The 20,271-nt window shown below is 36.8% G+C and overlaps 1 protein-coding gene across 13 annotated transcripts in view; it reads left to right on the top strand.

Annotated features, from left to right (window-relative positions):
• Positions 1 to 20,271, top strand: part of SOX6 (SRY-box transcription factor 6) — a 370,587-nt gene that overhangs the window by 299,120 nt on the left and 51,196 nt on the right. For 11 of the 13 annotated variants that reach the window (XM_077179864.1, XM_054635990.2, XM_054635992.2 and 8 more), the window contains 3 exons: positions 5,982 to 6,131; positions 9,971 to 10,151; positions 12,742 to 12,932. In XM_077179864.1, the coding sequence (XP_077035979.1) occupies positions 5,982 to 6,131; positions 9,971 to 10,151; positions 12,742 to 12,932 (522 nt within the window). The remainder of the gene's footprint in view (positions 1 to 5,981; positions 6,132 to 9,970; positions 10,152 to 12,741; positions 12,933 to 20,271) is intronic. The other 2 variants (XM_054635999.2, XM_077179865.1) reach the window with 1 other exon arrangement.

The raw sequence follows: 20,271 nt of genomic DNA, 5'->3' as shown, positions 1-20,271 counted from the left end.
ATGGGAAGGAATGAGTACAATTACCATTACATTAGAAGCAATTCTTAGATTAAGATATGTCTGAAATTTTGGGGTAGGATATTCATGCTTCTACACTGCTTTCTGAAAAGGTTGCCTTTCCTGAACTGCTGAGGGTTATACCAGTGACACTGGGCCCAGGTCAGCACTTAAACTTTATTTCCATAGTTATTATCTGTGACACCCAAAACATGGGTGTGAACACTAGTCTGTTCTTCCTCCAAGCAAAAGAAAAACTTTGTTAAACTGAAACGCTCTTTCCTTTATCTGTTTGACATTATTTTTTTTTCAAACACCACCACACCAATAATGAAAAACAAGCAGTCCCACTGAAGGTGGTGTGATTCTTTTGTTGCAGTGGCTTCCTTTCAGAAATGAGTGCTGGAAATAATAAAGATGTTGCTGGTTCTGGTGAACTTGTAAAAATCCTTTGTCATCAGATAGTTCTAAGTATTATTACTGGTTGTCATGTACTCGGAAGGAAAATGCTGGTATTATAGCTTTGCAATGCTACTTACTAAATATACTATGGAAAAAATAACTGCATTACCTCTTGTAGTGCAGGATTTCAACAGCACTTGCAGTCACTCCTTAGAGTTTTTCATCTTTAGAAACCAAATTACTCATTGTCTAAATAGCTGAACTTTCATCTCTATAAATAAGATATTTCAGCTTTGCACAATTCATTTAAAATGCTGACAAATAAGGATTCTCACTTGATTCTCAGTAGCTTTATTGTTCAGTTTCATTTACTGTAGCAAATGTATTTGTTGAAGATGTAACATAGGGCTTCCATTTTTAGTAATGGAAGACTTCAGAATTAATCAGGGTTCATAAAATTTAGCATTTTTCTTGAGAAAAGAAAGTAAAAGGGTGAAAGTTTCTAGAACAGATCCTTTCTTTCTACTTCAAGCAAGCCATCTTCTACTGAAATTCTTTGTGATGCATCTTCCAAGTATACCCATTGCATTTTATTTTTCTGGGCCAGCCCTCATCACCCACACTTTATCTGCTGCACTGAGTATTGCAACCACTTTCTTATCTCCATGTTTCACCCGTGGCTTTCTTATCATTTCTTCAGAATTCTGCTGAAGAACAGAATCATATCCCTAACATCTGAATTATATCCCTGTAGCTGTGACCAAATGCTCCCTCAGCACAGAGTCAGTTGAAATGTCTCTAGCCCTTGCCTTTCTGCTCCTGTACATGTGAGTGCAACTGGTTTCCATTTCCTCCCTCAGCTTGTACATATAAAGAAGCTCCCTCTCTTCTGTGCAGCAGCTGATCACTTTTTATTGAAGTATCTTCTCAAAACCAATTTTCCCTAGGGCCTGTCCTTGACAAGCCCCTGGTGAAAGGATTATGGTGTGGATATGGCACTTTGGGGACATGTTGGTGAACATGGCAGGGCCAGGCTGATGGTTGGACTCAGTGACCTTAGAGGTTGTTTCAGCTTTAGTGATTCTATGATTCTATGGCCCACTCCTTACCATGTGCCACTTCTGCAACATTCGATTCTCAAAATTCTTAACTCTTATTTATTCTTTTAGACACATGTGATGCAGCCTAAGAGATAAGTATGAATGTTTCTGCTGCAAAAAAAGGGAAAACGTCAGATGCAGAGAAAGCTTTGCTCGATTCTTATTTGCCATGCTCAGTCTCATATGGCAGAGAATGTGCCCAGGAATGTCCCAGACCTATGTGCAAGAGAAAAGTTATAGGGAAAGGGGCTTGAGCTAATGAGAGAGTTTGGATTATTGAAAGACAGCTGAAAAACTAGATGAAAAAATGTTGAAACTTTTGAGAGCAATGTGTGAGCCTAAGGCCTTTGTCTTCTGGCAAGGCATGAATGAATACTGGCAGTGAAGGCAGTTATGCTTCTGTGTTATGAAAATACCTCACAAAGGCATTTTGAAACTTAGATGGCATTAGAAAAGGTTTTAACATTCGGATCAGTCAAGGTGGTTTATTATTAGTTCATTGCTTTTTAGATAAATTCTAGATCATGGATGACACTTTTTATAAGAAAGTGAAATTGTAATAATTCACCAGATTCTGTAGGAAATTTCTGAAGCAGAAAACAACATCGCCATCACAACAGAATTATTATTTTTGTTTGTTATTCAAGTCTTCTTAACTTGTTATAGCTCTAAGCTCTAACAAAGGCTTAGTGTGAACTATGCAGTTTCCAGGTAAAAAAAAATCAGTATGTGCTTGTGCTGTTCTGTGCACATGCTGAGTACAGCCCTCTCCTACCTGTTTGAATTTTTTTAAGTAGATGAACTCATTCAGACTCATAGTGACCTCCAACTTTCATAAATTCCCCTCAGATTTTTAGTTGATTAAAGCTGGAATAGATTTTTAGTAACAGTGCTTAAGTCTATGAGCCTGTAAGTTCCTAGGTGCATAAATGTGATACTTGACTTGCCATTGCCCTGAGACTTGTGGTATTTCAAAATCCCACCTTTGGGTGTCAAATCTGACATCAGAATAAGCCTGGTTCTGAAAACTGCAAATCTGCATCCTTGTTTATATACCTTAAATAATCTGGGCTTGAAAATTGTTAACTATTTCAGGAGCACTGAGGAATTCAAAACCAGCATTACTTTTATTTATATGCTGGGGACTGGGTTGTAAGAATCTAACTTTGTGACCTCTGAGAAAAAAATAAAAACCAGGCTATACATTTTTAAGGCTTCTTAAAACAATCAAGAATACTTGATGTTTTTGAATATCTAATTTGTAATCAAGAGCCTCCTGAGTCAGTGGTTAGCATAAGGATTATGAAATGCTCTTCTCTTTATGTGATAGGCATAGATCAAAATAAAATATGTTTCAGTGTTTAAGGTATTTTAATTTTTTTAATGTGAAATACTTTGTAGATAAGAATTTCAGTTGAAAAAATTCCACTGAAGCTTTTGCTTTTGAGCTTTAAAAGCCAACAGTCAACATTCATTCAACGTTTGGGTTTTATTCCTCTCCTCAATCTTGCAAATAAAAGCTTCACAATCTGACCATCTCAATGTGAGGTCCTAAATTGCCATTTTGAGCCACAGCAGTGGTATTTGCAAAAATATCCCCTTTTTTCCCTGCAATGGTGGCATGCACATATTTTTCCACACTGGCTAGCTCCCCATACAAACTGGTATTTAGAACTTATACAGCTTTCCAGTCCACACAGCAATGTTGCTAGTGCTGGTGTGAATTCTTGCAGTATTTGCACTTGCTTGTAGAACAGCTTTGTTTTAAGCAAAGCAGAAAGCCAATTGCTGTTGCTTATTTATACATTTGCTTTTATGTTTTAAAATAAGTTTATAGAAATGCCAGGCTAAAGCCAGTACTAAGACCTTGGAATAAGCCAGTCATGATTTATCTATACATACAGCTATGTTAATGAAAAAATTTCTTTTAGTCTGTCTTCCCTTAGAAGCATTTCTCCCTGACAGGACTTGCACTACAGCCAATACAGCCCTCAACACCCTGGGAGGGGAGTGGTGAAAAATTCTAATTTTATTCTACTTTTCCTGGTTGCATTTCCAAAATCAAACAGTTTCCTAGATAGTCTCTGGAACAGCCCACTTTTCTTGATGTGAATCCTCCACATGCTGTGGGTGTTTCTGTTGCTGGTCCTGGTGGCACTCAGGTGACCAGCAAGTCCTGCTCTGACTGGTGTCATGTGTCTCTGTCTTTGCATTGATCTTGAAATATATCTCCAAGAAATTTTCAGGGGGAAGTGGCAGGAATAGATCCTTAGTATTTATCTCTGTTTCTTGCCAGGCAACTCTATTATCAATTAAAATAAATAAATTCTTCCCAGGCCAAGTGGATTTGTTTTATTTGGTTTGGTTTGTTTTTTTTCCTGTGATGGTAACAGGTAAGAGATGTCCCTGTCTTTATCTTGACCCATGACCTTTTCCATCTTATTTTCTGCCCCATCCTGCTGAAGTGGGGGAGGCAGAGAGTAGCTGGCAGCCAGCCTAGGTCAACCCACCACACTATTTTAGTTGCTACAATTGACAATCAAGTTTTATCTTCTATGAAAAATGGAATGCTGTAGAAAGAATAATTTATACCCCGCATTTTTGTGCCCTGATGGCTTACCTGAGAAGGAAATTCTTTTGAACTTTAGTTAATAAATAGGAGTTTGTTTTTGCACAGAATTCCTTTCGCACTTTTTAAAGTGCAACACAGTACTGTAAATAGAAAAGTTTTAGTTTTCTTTTAATAAAGTGTAAGTACTCTTCTTCAGATAGTTGAAGAAGAAGTTAAAGTTAAAAACTTCTTCCTCAGATAGTTGAAGAAGAAGTTAAATTGGTTAAAAAAACCGGGAAAAGTGTTTATAGACAAACCACAGAATACTGAGAAAGCCTTTATAATTGTTGGGTTTTGTCTTTAAATTACATACAAGTTTATTGTGTTATCTCTTTTAAAGAGCAGTGCCTGATTATTCCTGAGCTGAGAATGTTCAGGATTTCAAAAGTTTGTGAAATGTGCTTTTTACTCTCATTTAAGCAGATCATCCTATTAAGGAAGCAAAGGTTGACCTCAAGAATATTCTAAAAGGGATAAGATCGTATTAGTAGGGGGAAAAAAAACCACCTACTGTTGTATGAAAGACTTCATTTTCATTTTCCAGGACCTCACCAAGAGCTGGGATTTTTTTCTCTTTTCAATCTTTTTCCTTCAAGCATAGGAAAAAACCTTGTACCTTAGCCAAAATATTTAAACACCACTAATTTAAAAACATTAATCTGTGATCCTTTAGTAGTTCCTGTGTGGTACTGGAAAGGGGTGGAAACAAACAAACAAACAATGGTTTTCATTTGTCACCCTGAGCTGTGACTCTGCCCCTCCCTCCCGCGTTTTGTCTCGCCACTGAGTCACTGAACTTACAGTATTGTGTAACTTTCATTTCTGTGGAGGCTTGTTACATTAGAAAAATTGTTCCAAAGAAAGCAACAATTATGACATAAGCACATCTGGCTCTTGCAAATTATTCTTTATTAAGCTTTCATTTAATTACATGTGCTGAAAGGTCTGCTTTTGATTACTGTAATTTTTTTTATTTGTCCATCTGAATGACAGTAATGTTGGAAATTACATACAAACCACCTGGCTTTTTTCTCACTAATAAGGCAAAGTTTATGTAGATCTATGTGTAGAAGAGGGATTAGAATCTTCCCTGTTCATGGCAGAAGAATTATTCATGATGCTAATTCAAGGTGAGGGTTTAAGTTTGGTCACTGGAAAGAAATGGGACCAAATTGGTTTTGTTCAGTAAACACTTTTTATTGGTTGGGATGGTTTATTTTAATATAAAATCTATGTTTCAGTTAAACTTTTTGAAAGGTTCCGCTGGAGTTTTTTTTGGACTTTCATCACTATTTACAGGAACTTTTAAGGCCTAGATTCATTATTAGCATTTATAGAACATATATCATTGTACAGAGAGATGGAGACATACCTTGTTGGCTATTTTAACTTTGCCTTTTGGTAGGAAACCGTTCTTGTGGCAGTAAAGTTTCTGGAGTTAGTGGTTAATTTCTTGCTAAGAAGAGAAAGACCTGGATTATTATTGTTTCTGACAGGGGCTTATACCTCCTTTTCATAAATAGCCTTATAATGTTACCAATTTTGTTTTTAATATTCAGGGACAGTATTATTTTTTTGCTCAACACCATGACCATCATTAGCAAGAAGGAATAAAAAAATCAAGAAAAATCAGCAAAAGTCAAATGAAGAAAAAATATATTGGTGTTTGGTGGGAGTTTTCCAGACTTTGTTTTTTCTCTTTTTGCAAATAGCAGGAAGGAAAGCCACAAACAAGAGCTGAAAAAGATCCTTTAAGAGACGAAACACCAGTGGAAAAATTAAAAAAAAAAAATGAAAGAAAGAAAAGTGCATTTACAGCTTCTTTCTTTAGGAATATTGCAGGAATATATGTATATCTTCTTGTCTTCCAGCAACTGTATGCAGCTCAGCTGGCAAGCATGCAAGTTTCTCCTGGAGCCAAAATGCCATCTACTCCACAGCCACCAAATACAACAGGGGCACTTTCACCCACTGGGATGAAAAATGAGAAGAGAGGGACCAGCCCGGTAACTCAAGTTAAGGTATTTTTCAGTAAAGAAAAAACTGGTGTTTGAGAAGGACAGTAAAAGCAAATGATCTCTGTAATTGTTTCACAGTTGGAAGTTGAACCACGGTACAGTTCTTCAATATTCAAATAAAAAGTTCCATTTCAGTGCTGTATTATCAGTAGAGAGAAGGGAAGAGAAAAAATTCACTTGTTTCCAAAAATACCAGGCGTCCCTCTTCCTACCAGAGGCAGCACAACAGATTCATCAGTAAAATGTGATATTTTCAAGATTTCAGTTTGTAATCTGGTAACATGCATAAATGGCATCCATTTCACGAATTGTTTCACATTGAACTCTTGAGTATCTTAAAATGTGGTGCTGGCTTATATTGTTATGGTAAGAGAAAGACTGTAGATCTTCTAATTATTTTACAAATCTCTAGCTGCACTTAATTCTACAATTTTGGAAAAGCCTCCTATAAGAATAATATGTAAGTCAGGGCTCTGGGGAAAACATTGTGTCGCTGCAGATTGATTTGACTTTTGCTGATTTCACACAGCTGCTGACAACCGCGCTGCTCCTCGCTGGTTTTGCTCCACTGCCGAGTGCTTGTGCCTGCTTATTCTCACTAGCTTGGAACCAGGCAGCTACAACATGGCATTTGCCAAGAGCCTGGAATGAGTGCTGTGCTCCCCCTGAAACCTGTGGAGCAGCCTTTGGGTGCGACTGCCTGGCTTCTCCTGCTGTGTTCTCCCGGGGTGGTTGGGGATTTCATGAGAATGAAAAACATGCTCAGGACCAATTTACTCCAAACTGGAAAAAAAAATAAAAAATCAACATTCAGATGTTTTACCCATTTGAATGATAGAAGTATAAATGCTGAACAATTAAAATAAATCTAAAAGTGGCATCTAGTGACATTGTGGGGTGAGAGGGAGGATATGTTAGGGGATTTTTTTGCTGGCTGCTGACACCTTACAGGCATACAGTCCTTAGCTTCAAACCAGCCTGAGAAGATTTTACTCTCTTGAGGTGGTGGTTTCTTTTTTTTTTTTTTTCTCTTCCTATTTTTTGACACGAGAGTAAAATATCATTTGTTTTTTCATTATCATCAATCATCGCGGTAAAGTGCGGGTGAGTAGATATTTCTGCCTAGGCTGATAAATTTCCATGACACTTTTTTTTGCTAGGCTGAGAGTACTAATAAATAAAAACTATTCCATTATGGCCAGATCTAACATTTATTTAGCAAAGCATTCACTTTACTTAGCTGTAGATGTGTATTAGTCTAATATTTTACCTCTTGTAATCCAACGCCAGGCTTGGGAGCAGTCAGGGAAATTTACCGCGTATGCAGAGTTTTCTACGGTCAATACAGAAGCCACCGAAAGCAAAGCCCAACTGTTCCAGCAAAGTTGCCATAGTATAGTGATACCTAACACCAGTGATTTATGGCATTGAGAATATACTACTGACTGCTTTAATGTGAAAAAGTAATTCTGGCAGTGAGCGAGCCAGATGGACCTACACCAAACCAAACCTTTACTGTATGAGTAAAATTTTCCCTGGTTAAATTCAAGCACATATCTTCTTGAACCAAGGCCAATACTGTTCCAGGTTTGTGGCCAGCTGAGTCCCATTACAGAACTGACCACATGCAAATTCTTGGGGGTTTCCCTATATAATGTAACTTGAATGGACTTAAGTATATGTTAATAAAATGGAATTATTTTTATGATTATTTTTATTAAGCACACTACTGCATTCAGAATATTAAAGATGAACTACAAGTGCTTTGTGTGGACAAATACCAATAGCTAATGAAGAAATTATTAGTATGAAAGCTGTACCTATATTCAGTCTGTAGATTGTTACATTTGTTAGCTGTGACAGTTTTGATGGTCATGCATTGCTTAACAAATCCTCTATATTTTCCCTCGTTTTAAGCAGTTTGTATAAAGTACATGCATTATTTTTAGAATTAATACAATTCTTTTATGGAGGTCGGATCTTTCAAAAAGTAATGGTAGGCTTTGCTTAAGTCAGTGACCAGAATGTTTTCCAGTCTTTTGGTTGCCTTGCAGAAATGACAATGCTGTCTGTATAATACAAACAAGCAAGTTCTGGCAGTGTGTAGAGTTCTTTCATTATCATATAAGTACTAGATGGAAAAGTATTTAAAAACTGAACACTGTAGCATAGATTCATATCTGCACATGTTCACATCACCTAGCCTTTCAAGCTTCATGGTCTGAATGGAGCTCTGAGCTCTTGGAGAAGTTTATGGAATCCACTTTGTATCTGTGCAAGGAAAGAGGACTCATGTAAGTGTGCCCAGAAAGCACCAAAATTGACTCTGTCCCTTGTACCTTTGAGCTTCTGCTTCCCCCCAGACCCTGAAAGGCTGTGGACATTTGTGCACACTCTGAGGCTGGGAAGAATTGAAATGTCATGCAGTTTTATGGAAAAAGTTTAAAGCTGGTGATGGGATGGCAATATAAATACCTGTTTATTACATTTTCCTGTTTAATACATTGTGTGTTACCAGATGTACTTTGCTTGACAGTAAGGAGAATGGAGAAGATGAGATTATGTGATGTATTATTGTATTTTGACATAATTCTAAGCTTCCAAGTGATCAGTTCAGTGTTTTAAAATATGAACAACCTCGTACATCCAGTGTAATTCTGCTCTGGGCATATTTTAAATGAGAGATCTGTCTTACTGAGCTCTTTAATGACAGAAAATCACCCTTTCATAGTTTTGTAAGTGCTCTGTCTTGCTTAATGTATTAAGTAAAGGAAGAAGCTGAAAGAATGGGAAGAAGGTTGCACTACAAATGTTTATACTTATCAAAGAAATTAATTGCTTGAATAAGTCTTCTTCAAAGAGTTGAGATATTTTTAGATGGATCTATTCTATAGCATAGAAAAAAGACATATGTCAGAGAGAATTTCTTCAACAATTGTGAGAAATATCAAATCATATAAAGGTGCTGATACTAGATTTACACACCCTTAAAAAACATTCCTTGCCAATACAACATACAGGTATAATGAAGGTTAAATGCAGCAGAAGTAAGTACAGAATATGGGAAGAATACAGAAGTATTGAACAAGGAGCAGAAATGCAGTTACGTGGAAAATGGTTTTGACATTTGAATAATAAAATATCAAAAAGTTAAAAAAAATTAAACAGTAGAAAATAAAATATATTTTTAAATGCCTGTGGTATGTAGTCACTACCCTAATAAGTAAAGGAATTTGAATTCAGTGAAATTCTTATCTCCTGTTATGAAGGGACCAGCATAGATTCTTTCAAAGAACAAAACATGCACTCTGAATTAGATGCATGGAATGTATAAACTAGCAGCAGCTCTAAATGTGGGCCAAAGAGCTGTCAGGGCTTCCAAATGATTCTTTCATAGTAATACTTCTGATTCCTTAGTTTCTAATACATTTAAAAATAAGCTACATAACTTATTTTTATAGTGCCAGGAACTTTTCAAATAGAACCAGTGCAAAAGCATTACTGAGCTGCTGGAAATTTTAAATAATTCTTTGTAAATGCCCTAGGTTAATTTAGATCTCTGAAAACACATTAGGAAATTAAGCTGTAATGTGAGCTAATTCAAATTTTAATTTGGCAAAAAGAATGATCCAGTCACATAGTTAATGTAAATAAGAAGCATAACACAGAGAAATTAATGAGGTTTCCTTTCGTTGAATCTTAAAGGAGGCAGATAATTAGCTTCTTTTGTTATTATTGCTGTGGAATGTGGCATTGTCTTCGAGGTGTAAAGTAGCCGCTGCTTGCAAAATGATGCCTTCATTTGTCTTTTCCTAATAGTTACTTGCATTCAACTCTTGCAGGATGAAGCAGCTCAGCCACTGAATCTCTCAGCCCGACCCAAAACAGCTGAACCTGTCAAATCCCCAACATCTCCGACACAGAATCTCTTCCCAGCCAGCAAAAGCAGCCCAGTGACAGTGACGAGCAAGAGCGGCATCCCCAGCCCGCTCAGTGGATCCCTGGGAAGAGGATCCTCCTTAGGTAACTCACCTGTCCTGGGAAAAGGACAAAATAGACACGATTTCTGCATGGAATTCCAGCCTGAGCACACTTAGTTCTGGATTAGGTAGATAGTTAGGTGCACATTTCTGTTTAAAATTGAATTTAAAAAAAAAGTTATAGTGAAGCTTTTCAAAGAATGGTTGATTGCCAAAGTTTTATAAGAGATGTGTCAGTGTGTGACAACACAGGAAAGAAATGCATAATGTAGGAAATACATACAAATACACACAGATAAGTAAATAAAGATAGATATATAAAACTTGTAAAACAGCTTTGTGTGAATATCTCTCCTAAAGGCATCTGCTGGGTGTATACACACAAAGTTAACTTTTAAATTTTGAATCTTGGATCAAGAAAATAAAAAACTATCTTTGCATGCACATGGAGCCTAACCAGATACTAGATAGATTTTTTTTTTTTTTTTTTTGTTAAGTAGGGAATGAAAGGCATTAGTCCAGACAGTTTATGTTATTATTTGATGATGGTTTTGTCATTTGTTCACCTGTCTGTCAGGATTTCATTGATTCATATGGTTACAAGTAGGGAATTTTTGACCTGTGTTCAAGATTCTTTAAGCTTATTAAGTGATGAAAAAAAATGGTCTGAAAACTATGTATGAAGACTACTTTAACCAGTCAAGAAACAGAATCAAGAGCTGCAAAATGTAGATGATCAGCCCTAAAGTTCAAATAGTAAATTTTAACAGTGACTAAATACTTACTACAGACCACTTATTCACAATCTGTAGCTCAAGTGTACTTGTAAAATATATAGAAACACTTGTGAATAATGAATAGATATGTTAAATACATATATTAAATATATAAAAATTATGGGGTTTTTTCCATTCCCAAACACTTGGGAACATCGTGATCTCTGAAAGATATTTTCTGCAACTATCTAGATACTTTACCTGTCAATTTATTTGCAACTATCACTGCATTATCTTACATTAGAAAGTGAAATATCAATCTGAAGTCATAGACCATTCAAGAGAAAGGAGCGCAGAAGACAAATAGTGCCTAAGGTATAAATATTTTTCATGTAAAGTCATAAAAAAATTTTGTCTCAATCCTTAAGTATAAAAAAAGACAGGAAGACATTACCAAAAATCAGCAATCCATGTAGGAGCTTTTGCTGCATGTACATGATTATGAATCTAAAAAAAATCTTTCAAATCATGCAAATATGGTTCCCAGCTTCTTTAGGGTCAAAATTGGAACTTGGAGGCTGAAATGGTTTAGAACATTGCAAATTTTCCTCAGCAGGAACAATGGTTGTCTTACAGTACATTATTTTTATTTTGGAGAAGGGTGTTTAATACAGATATAAAAATTCACCAGTCCCATCACTTGTTGGGATAGGGTGAAAACATCCTGGTCTGCATCCCTTCTTACTTAGGCCATGGTATTAAATTAAGCATTTGGTTCCCGGATAAAATGTGAGAAACCCGTAATAATTTTTATTTTAACATAATTCAGGGTCCTTAGAGATTGAATTTGCTGTATTGTACTCACCTGAACTTCAGTGAAATAAAAAGAATATAAAAGTTATCTTTGAAGGTTAATTCCAAATCTTAGCCTGTTTGGATTTTTTGGTTGTTGTTTTGTTTTGTATTTTGGTTTTGTTGGATTTTTTATTTTCTTTTTTATTTTCTTTTTTTTTAGTAGTAGACTGTCAATAAGTACACAAATCTAGCAAATTCAGAGCTTTTATAAAAGACATTTGCTGGCCAGGCAGATGCACAGGTCACACACAACCTGTGATTGCTCAAAATTCCCAAGCTAGAATACACATGCACCAATCTATCCCTGTGCAGTATAGAAAACACTTCCATGTAGGAGCAGGTGGATCACAGTTTTGTCACAGCAACAAAAAAAGAAACAGCCACAAAATAATTGCTGTCTTTTTCTCTCAAATCTAAAACTGTGTCTGGGATACTCATCTTCAAGAATGCATTGTAAGATGCAACAGGAATGCTTGGCTGAGTATGATGCTTGTTTAAAAGTCTCTTCCTGTTCAGAGTGATAGAAAGAAAACTGTTTTTTCTCTACTGATTTAGAGATTTATACTCATGTTATGGTGATAATGACCTTTGCTCCCAAAAAGTAAATGTGAGTGCTCTTTCTGAAATGGAAATCCAAATGTCTGGAGTAATGATTCTCTCTATAAAAAAATTCTAAGAACTGACATGGAGTTTCATGGCCTAGTAAATGAGATTTTTTCCTTTGTTCATTTCATTAATTATTTTTAACACCTCAAAAGTTTTCCAGTTTAAGCTTCAGAATACTGTTGTCTGAAACACATATTTAAATTTGAGTCCATGAGTATGCTCAGGTACCTCCACATCAGGCTATTCCAAGACCTCAGTGGTTGTATTTCTAAGGAAGTGCATGAGTTTATCAATCACTTCAGTAGAGTAATTCCACCATCAAACAGACAACAATTGCCACTTCTCCTCCTTCTGCAGATGTTGGTTGGGTGCAGCTCTAAGAGTGTGAGAGCAGAGTTCTTACCCTGGATTCCAGTTTGAGTAATTACCTAAATAAAATGTGTTCTCTCTTTATAGATATCCTTTCCAGTCTTAATTCACCTGCCCTATTTGGGGACCAGGACACAGTAATGAAAGCCATTCAGGAGGCTCGAAAAATGAGAGAGCAAATCCAAAGGGAACAGCAGCAGCAACAGCAGCCTCATGGTGTTGATGGAAAATTGCCCTCCATGAATAACATGGGTCTAAACAACTGCAGGAATGAAAAGGTAATGTCTCCCACTCCCCCACAGTCTGTCACTCACTCTTCCCTTCCCTGCAAAATAGCTTCTTATTTTTATGTGAAATTTCTTTTTAGAGCTCTTAGCCCTCTCTGATTTCATGTTAAATACACCTTTGTCATTTCTCAGGGCTGTGCTACAAACTTCTCTAGGTGTGCATGGCAGCATTCACACCCACGGTCCTGTGCACGCAGAGGTGGAAGCTGTAAGCACATTGAAACATGGAAAAGGGCTTGGTTGGACCTTCCAGTGTTTGTGGTCACCAGATTTTGGATTGTGCTTTTGAGAATGGCTGGATTGATAAATATGGCTAAAAGGCCAGTTCTGTGCTAGCATGGTTGAGTATTACAATGCCAGTGCATGAATTGAGGGAGCTTGAATGTGTGGTTCAGGTGCAGCAAAGTACTTAGGCTTGAAACAACTGCATTTGGCTCCCAGTTGCAGTGGGAAATTAAAGAATGAAACATTCTCTGCTGAATCTTCAATGCTGAATCACTGAAATGAGGTGGCACACTAGAGTAAAAGGGTAAATGAGAGGAAGTGTTGGGATAACGGGACCAGCACTGGACTGAGCAGGACATGATCCAGCTTACAAAATAGCAACCTGGGAGCATGTAGGAAAGGTAAGGAACAGTTTCTATCACCAGTCAGAGGACAAACAAGACTCTTGGAAAATCCCCTGAACCTGCGTTGTCCCATTCTGCAGCCTTTCTGAGGTTTTCAGGATCTGCTCCAGCAGCAGGTCTCTGGTAACTGGCTGAGGTAAAGGCAGCCCTTTGGGTGGAGAATGCTTCCCTAGAGGTGCCACGGGCTGCAAAAAGTGCAGCACACAAGTTATTTCTCACCACTGGCACGAATCAGTTAGAGACCACAAAACTTATTCCAGTCATCTAGAAAGGGAAAAGCATTATCCCAGTAGTCACTAAAGCTCTGGCAAATAGAACAGTTATGATGCAATTTAGTAATGAATGGAAAGAAAACTGACACATTATTTAGCCCATACAGCAACCAGTGTTTCAGACTATTTGTTAAAGCCCTCCAGAACAGCAGGTAGTTCCAATGCCTGTAAATATTCTGTGATTCTCTATATCAGAAGGCAGGGTAGGTTCTTTGTTTCTTAGGTGAGGGAGGGGAGACTATATTGTAGCCCAAAGACTAACAGGAGTTTTGAGTGCAGGTTGAGTATAAGACTCAGCAGAATATTAACTGTAACTTAAATGATGAATTTAATAATATTCTGATCTTTTCTCAGCCCACAAGGGAATGCTTGTGTGAGTGTTTTGTAGCAAGGCACGGAAAGACATAGAAATGGCATAAACAGACCCATTAAAGGTTGATACACACCTTTTAAATTACATTTTATATTTTTGCTTGATAGTTTCTTTAGAGCACTCATATCAAGAAGTGACTGTAAAAAAAGATTGGTTAAAATGTTGCCACACAGGATAAACAATGCTTTCCTGAGTCAGACTCAGTGTCTAATAAATATATATGTCTGCTAGTATTAGATTGAAAGTCATAATTGGAAACCCCATTTAATACAAGTTGACATTATTAAAAATATAGAAATGAATAACTGATCAAGCAGGATGTATTCAAACATTCTAATTGAAAAGTCAGTGTTTGCCCTAAGTAATCAAGAGGCAGGATACTAAAGCCCAGGTTATAAAAATAAAAAAAGTCACATACATGATCAGTATTGAGAGTTTATAAAATTATGCTTATTTTAAAATTTATTTTATGAGTTTCAGTGGCTTGACATTTAAAAAATATCTAATATGCTATAAGGGCTATTAAAAGAATTCTTAACATTTGATTTCACTTTGAAAAATAAGTATAAAAATGGCATCCACTTACTTATTGAGTTTGTCCCCTGTGTATTTTCAGTATCATATTTATGTCTTGTATTTGATATAACAAGTTCCTATTTCATCTTTCACCCTTTAAAGCAGAGTCAGTAAATATTTCAGTGAATAATCTGAAATTTCTATTTTGTGCCAGTTTTACTAGCAATACACAGATTGATGCACAGCTTCTGGATTGAGGTTATACACCAGGCAGTCTGAGCAAAAAAAAACAAAATTTCTTTTCCTTGCAAATATAGCAGAGTGAATCAGAACTCTTTAACAGGTACAAACACCATCATTCTCAAATGCCATCTTTTGTGAGGAGACTTTTCATGGTGGCACTTGCAACCTTCAAAACCTAAGAATAAAACAGCAGCAGGGAAATCTGTTGTTCAGTCTCTTAGTGACCCTATGTAATCCTGCTGGGTTTATTTATTGCAGCAGGTACTACAGAGCCATTAAGGCAGGAAAGGCTTGTAGTTTGTGCTCTGGTTTTACCTCTGGTGTGCTGGCCTGTTATCCTTGCCCCACAGATGTGAGAAAAGGCAGGGGTTGCAAAAGAATGGGATATAAATCAGTCATTTTCCATGATGGTATATCCCTACTCTTATCCTAAAGAAAATAAAAGTATTAATTCGGTCATGAATAGTAGGAAAAATGTATTTATGTTTTATAGCAAGTAAAAATGCATTAAAACCAGAAGCATCCTTTGCACAAACAGAATTCTAGAACACTCTTCTTTCCCCCTTCACCCTCTGCCTTTCAATTTTTACATTATGATATACTTCTTTTACTCTAAAAATGATGGGCAGGATGATCAAAATGGAGGTGGGGGAGCAGGAATGCTAGATCACTTCAATTAGAGAAACATAATTTTGAAATAATTGTATGCCAAGAAAACTGCGTATAGTTTCTGTCATAATCCCACTGAAGCTTTGATAACAGTAGCAATTTTGGATTGGTTTCTTTTGAAGAATCAGAACCCTGTGTTTTCAGGACCAAATTTTCAGAAATTGGCTTCAGGTAATTAGACTTGTAGAAATGAGTAGCTGGAAGCTGGCACCAGAAAAAGATGACAAATTAATTGCCTGCAGCTGGTTTGAAAAAGCTATTGAGTTCTGGTCAGTTGCTGGTCTTCAAGTTCAGATAGTTGGTAATAGTTTGTTGTGCAAATGATTGGACTCACAAAATTATGTACATAACTTCAAAGCCTGGGCTTAGGCCTTTTTGAAAATGTGTCATTCAAATCTCAGAAAGCTTTGTATTTGGTTACAGACACAGAATTGAAAATTGCTTGTGTTCATATTCTGCTGTTAAAAAAAAACCAAAAAAACAAACTACAAAGACTTTCAAAGTGCTCACAGAGATTCACTCATCAGAAAGACCAAAACAAAAGCATCCAGCACTCTGGGGCAGCCCAACATTGTCATTTGCCAAAGCATTAAGCATTATATTTCTGAGATGTGGAGTTATTTGTGTGCTGAGGTGGGTTAGGATAGGCAGGTGAGCACCACGCAGCCGCTCGCTCTCTCCTGTCCATGGGATGGGGAGGAGAGTCAGAAGGGTAAAATTAGAACATTTGTGGGTTGATTAGTATAGTTTAATAAGTATAGCAAAATCTGTGCATGTCAGGAAAGTAAAACAGGGAATTAATTGACTACTGCCCATTGCCAGGCAGGTGTATAGCCATTCCTAGGAAAGCAGAGCTTCAGCACAAATAAGTTACATGGGAAGACAAATGCCAAAACTCCAAACATTTCCCTTTCCTCGTTCTTCCTCTAGATTTTATTGCTGAGTCTAATGCTATATGGTGTGGAATATCCCTTTGGTCAGCTGGGGTCAGCTGGCTGGGCTCTGTCTCCCTCTCAGTGCTTGGCACAGCCCCAGCCTCCTCTCTGGCAGAGCAGCACCAACCCCAGAAAAAGTCTTGCTGTAGAAGTCCTGTTTGACAATAGGTGAAACATCCCTGTGTTATCCAGCTCTGTTTTGGTCACAAATCCAAAACTCAGCAGCACACAAACTAAGCTGAACTCTGAGCCTAAACCAGTACAATGCACATGAGGCAAAAAAATCACTATAGTGGAGCTGAATTTTTCTGCTGCACTTCAGGTGGAGCAAAAAACTCCAGCGTGATCTGACTGAGCAAAGGGAACAATAATTTTACAGAGTAAACAGAAACACTGGGGAAGGGGAGAGGGTTAGAAAAATGAAGAAAATAATATACAGATCTTTTACCATGTGATAGAAGCAAAAGTAAAATCATACCAAAAATTCAACCTTGTTTGCAGGATGAGACTTTTTTCCACTCAAGCCATGTTCACCTTCAACAAGAAGGAGTACTTAAACAAAATCTGCATTGCTTCAGCTACTTGTATTTATTTCAATATTTCAAACTACTGTCATTGCCTAGAAGATTTGCTTTGATTTAAGGCTCTAAATGAATCTGAAAATGTTATATAATTTATAAGATAACTGACATTATTTTAAAAAGGATCAAATCCTATCTTTTTTGTACATAAAGCAGGAAAATGCTAAAAAAGATGCTTCATAAAATCTTTGTATAAAAAATATAGGTAGAACTGTGATTGGAGGAAAATCTATGGAGTCAAGATAGAATAAATACAAAATCAATTACCACAACATATTTGTATCCCCACATCCCCATTTACTTCCCATGAAGCATATTCATTGAGATCTGAGAGTAAGCAGAATTTAATATAACATTTTCATGTTTATATTCCATTCTTCATCTTTTGTAGATTTTCAGACAACTGTGTATTTGCAGTAGGAAAGCAGAATTAGACCCCAAAATAAATGACATGAGTCATTGCCTACTTCCTGGGAATCATGGCACTTTAGCACCTCTTCTAATGAGCCTTTTATTCCTTTCTTATCTCTAAATCAAAGTTTCACAAGTTGAATCCACGTAATTTCCCCTAATATAGACCCACAGTTTGTATGCAAAATGTGCACATTCTTAAAAACGTGTATTATTCACCCCTGGAGATATTACAGTCTATTGATCAAATCCATATTTAGGCACTTGGATTTGACTTGATAAGCCATAACGACCCCTTTGGAGGCGTTATGCTCTGCTGTATTTAGGGACTGTTAAGTATGTGGATTATTGAGACAATAGAGTGTAACAACTCCTCTGGAGCTGTTACACTTCATCATGTATACGAAGCTCCTGCACACATGCACAAACTTGTACAAAAACACTTCAGGAAGTCTTTGTAGGAAAAGTCACTAGTCATGCATAATCTCCTTTTGGCTGCCCACAGCAATGGCTCCAGCATTGTACTGTTATTTTCCTGAAACCAAGCAATGCTGCATTATGCTGCCATCAGTTTTTTGCCAGCTTTTTTCTCCCCATGCATTCAGCATCAGAGACAGAACAACTGCAGTGGCAGGAGTCACAGTGTCTGTTCTGTATGTGCAGGAGGCTTCTCAGACAATCACAGAGGATCACCTTGTTACAAGCATCCTTGCTATGAGTCAATTCTCAACTCTGTTAAAAAGCCCCAAACACATAGCTAAGCAAACACTTTCCCAGTTCATTCTGCATGCAATTCTCTTTTTCCTTTTACTGAAAGGAGTCCTGACCACTCTTAAATTTAGAACATGCATTAATTGGTCATTAGGGCCTTGTGGATTTCTTATAAATCTTTATGAATATGTGGTTTAGATTTGCAGGTACTGATTCTTCTCATTTCCTTTTTTCCTTTTAAGAAAAACTTGTATTTTCTTTTTTCCCCTTTATTTTCTTCTAGCAGACTATTGATACTTAGTAAATAAGAGGTCAGTGCTTATATTTCAGTCTGCAGTGAGACATGAACAGTGAGCATTTTCAATTTGGTCTTTATTTCTGTTGGTTAAACCTTTGTTCTACTTGTAATTTAAGGGTGAGTGCCTAAAAATTAGGGGGAAAAAATGGATAGCAGTAAAAATAGCAGATGACTAATTCTGCAAAGTTATTGCTTTTCTATGGTATTGTCTCCACACTCATTGTAGGAAGTTCTGGTCTCACTGTAACTTAAGAAAGGTCCTGCCCCTCCCAGCCTACAATTAGGGATGATGTAATTTTAAGTATTTAGATTCCATAATTAAAAATCTAGAACTGTATAGAAAGGGAAAAAAGAAAGACATTGATTTACTTGAGGAACTGTTAGTGTGGTCTCACTTTCTTGCAAGAATATAGGCAATTTATTCAACTCAGTGGGAGTGTATTCCATCTGTCTAATGAAGACTCTGATTCCTACAAAGAGACACTGCAAAGTGTTTTTTCCTGACTACATCATCCTGCTCAGCCAACAAACCTTTCCCTGGGGACTTTCTGGGATGTGGAAGGACACGTTGCATGGAGACAACCTCTTAGCAGATCCATCATTTTAGAACAGATAAGTGGCAGGTCTAAGTTAAATGCCCTGGAATAGGGAAAAGTTTCAAAACCAAATCCCAGCAGTCCCCATATTTCTTACAAAACAAATGTCCCTTATACTTGACTGTGAATCTGCTCAGTTTAGTAATCTACTTGTGGCTGTACATAATATATGTAAGCTATAACTTTTTTTTTTTTCGTGAAGTGCTCAAAGTTAATTTCCTAAAGCCATATTTGAACACCAGTATTTTAATCTGAAAAATCTGCATTAAAAAGAAAAAGAAGAAAAGACAAAAGAAAAATCCTCAGTTTGTTCCAGAATTTTTTGAAATTGCAATAATTTTGCAATTTCTTTTTTAGGCTTAGGGCTTATCCTAGTTACATAAACATGTATCTTCATTTTATACCCATTGTAATATTTCTTTCATAATTTTGAAAGGAAAATAGTGACTCAAGTAAAATTTTTTTGAAGTGGCTGCAATGCAGGAGCCTAAGTCCCACTGAACTAGCTCTGAAAATTTTACCCCAAGGCAGACAAGCAGATTTGTGGCTGCATACACAGTAACAGTCTATTTTCAGTGGAATTCAGCAGCCTTGTATCCCTCTCCAGCTCTTTTTATGATAATTTGGACAATTCAGAATTTCAGCTGATGTAATACTGCCCCCTTTTATTAGAACTGGAAAACATGCCGGACCTCAAACATTTAGTTTTTTAGCTGGAGAAATTCTGTTTATTTATGCTGTTGCTTCCAATATTTGAATTTTCATGCCAAGATAGAGGCTGGCATCCATATGCATTTGTAACAAAGAATGGGGGGAAAATAGTAATGATTCCAAGCAACATATTTTTCAGGGTGTATTTTGTGTGGTATGACTGGCCTTCCCGGGCAGCATATCTCTTCAGGGAATTCCCTGCTATTTTTTTAAGAAGTTCAAGGTGTAGATGATTTCTGCTTTTGTATGAATGTCATACGTGTTTGCATTGGTTTTCTAAGTGTATTTAGGGCCACGCTGAGAATTGTCATTTTTGTTTTTCTTTTGTGAGTTCTGATCAGGAATTAGATGCATTTTTGAATAGCTCAATGGTTTCAGTATCTCT

Source organism: Agelaius phoeniceus, chromosome 6, assembly GCF_051311805.1.
Source record: "Agelaius phoeniceus isolate bAgePho1 chromosome 6, bAgePho1.hap1, whole genome shotgun sequence".
Lineage (NCBI taxonomy): Eukaryota > Metazoa > Chordata > Aves > Passeriformes > Icteridae > Agelaius > Agelaius phoeniceus.
This window is presented reverse-complemented; position numbering and strand designations above follow the sequence as displayed.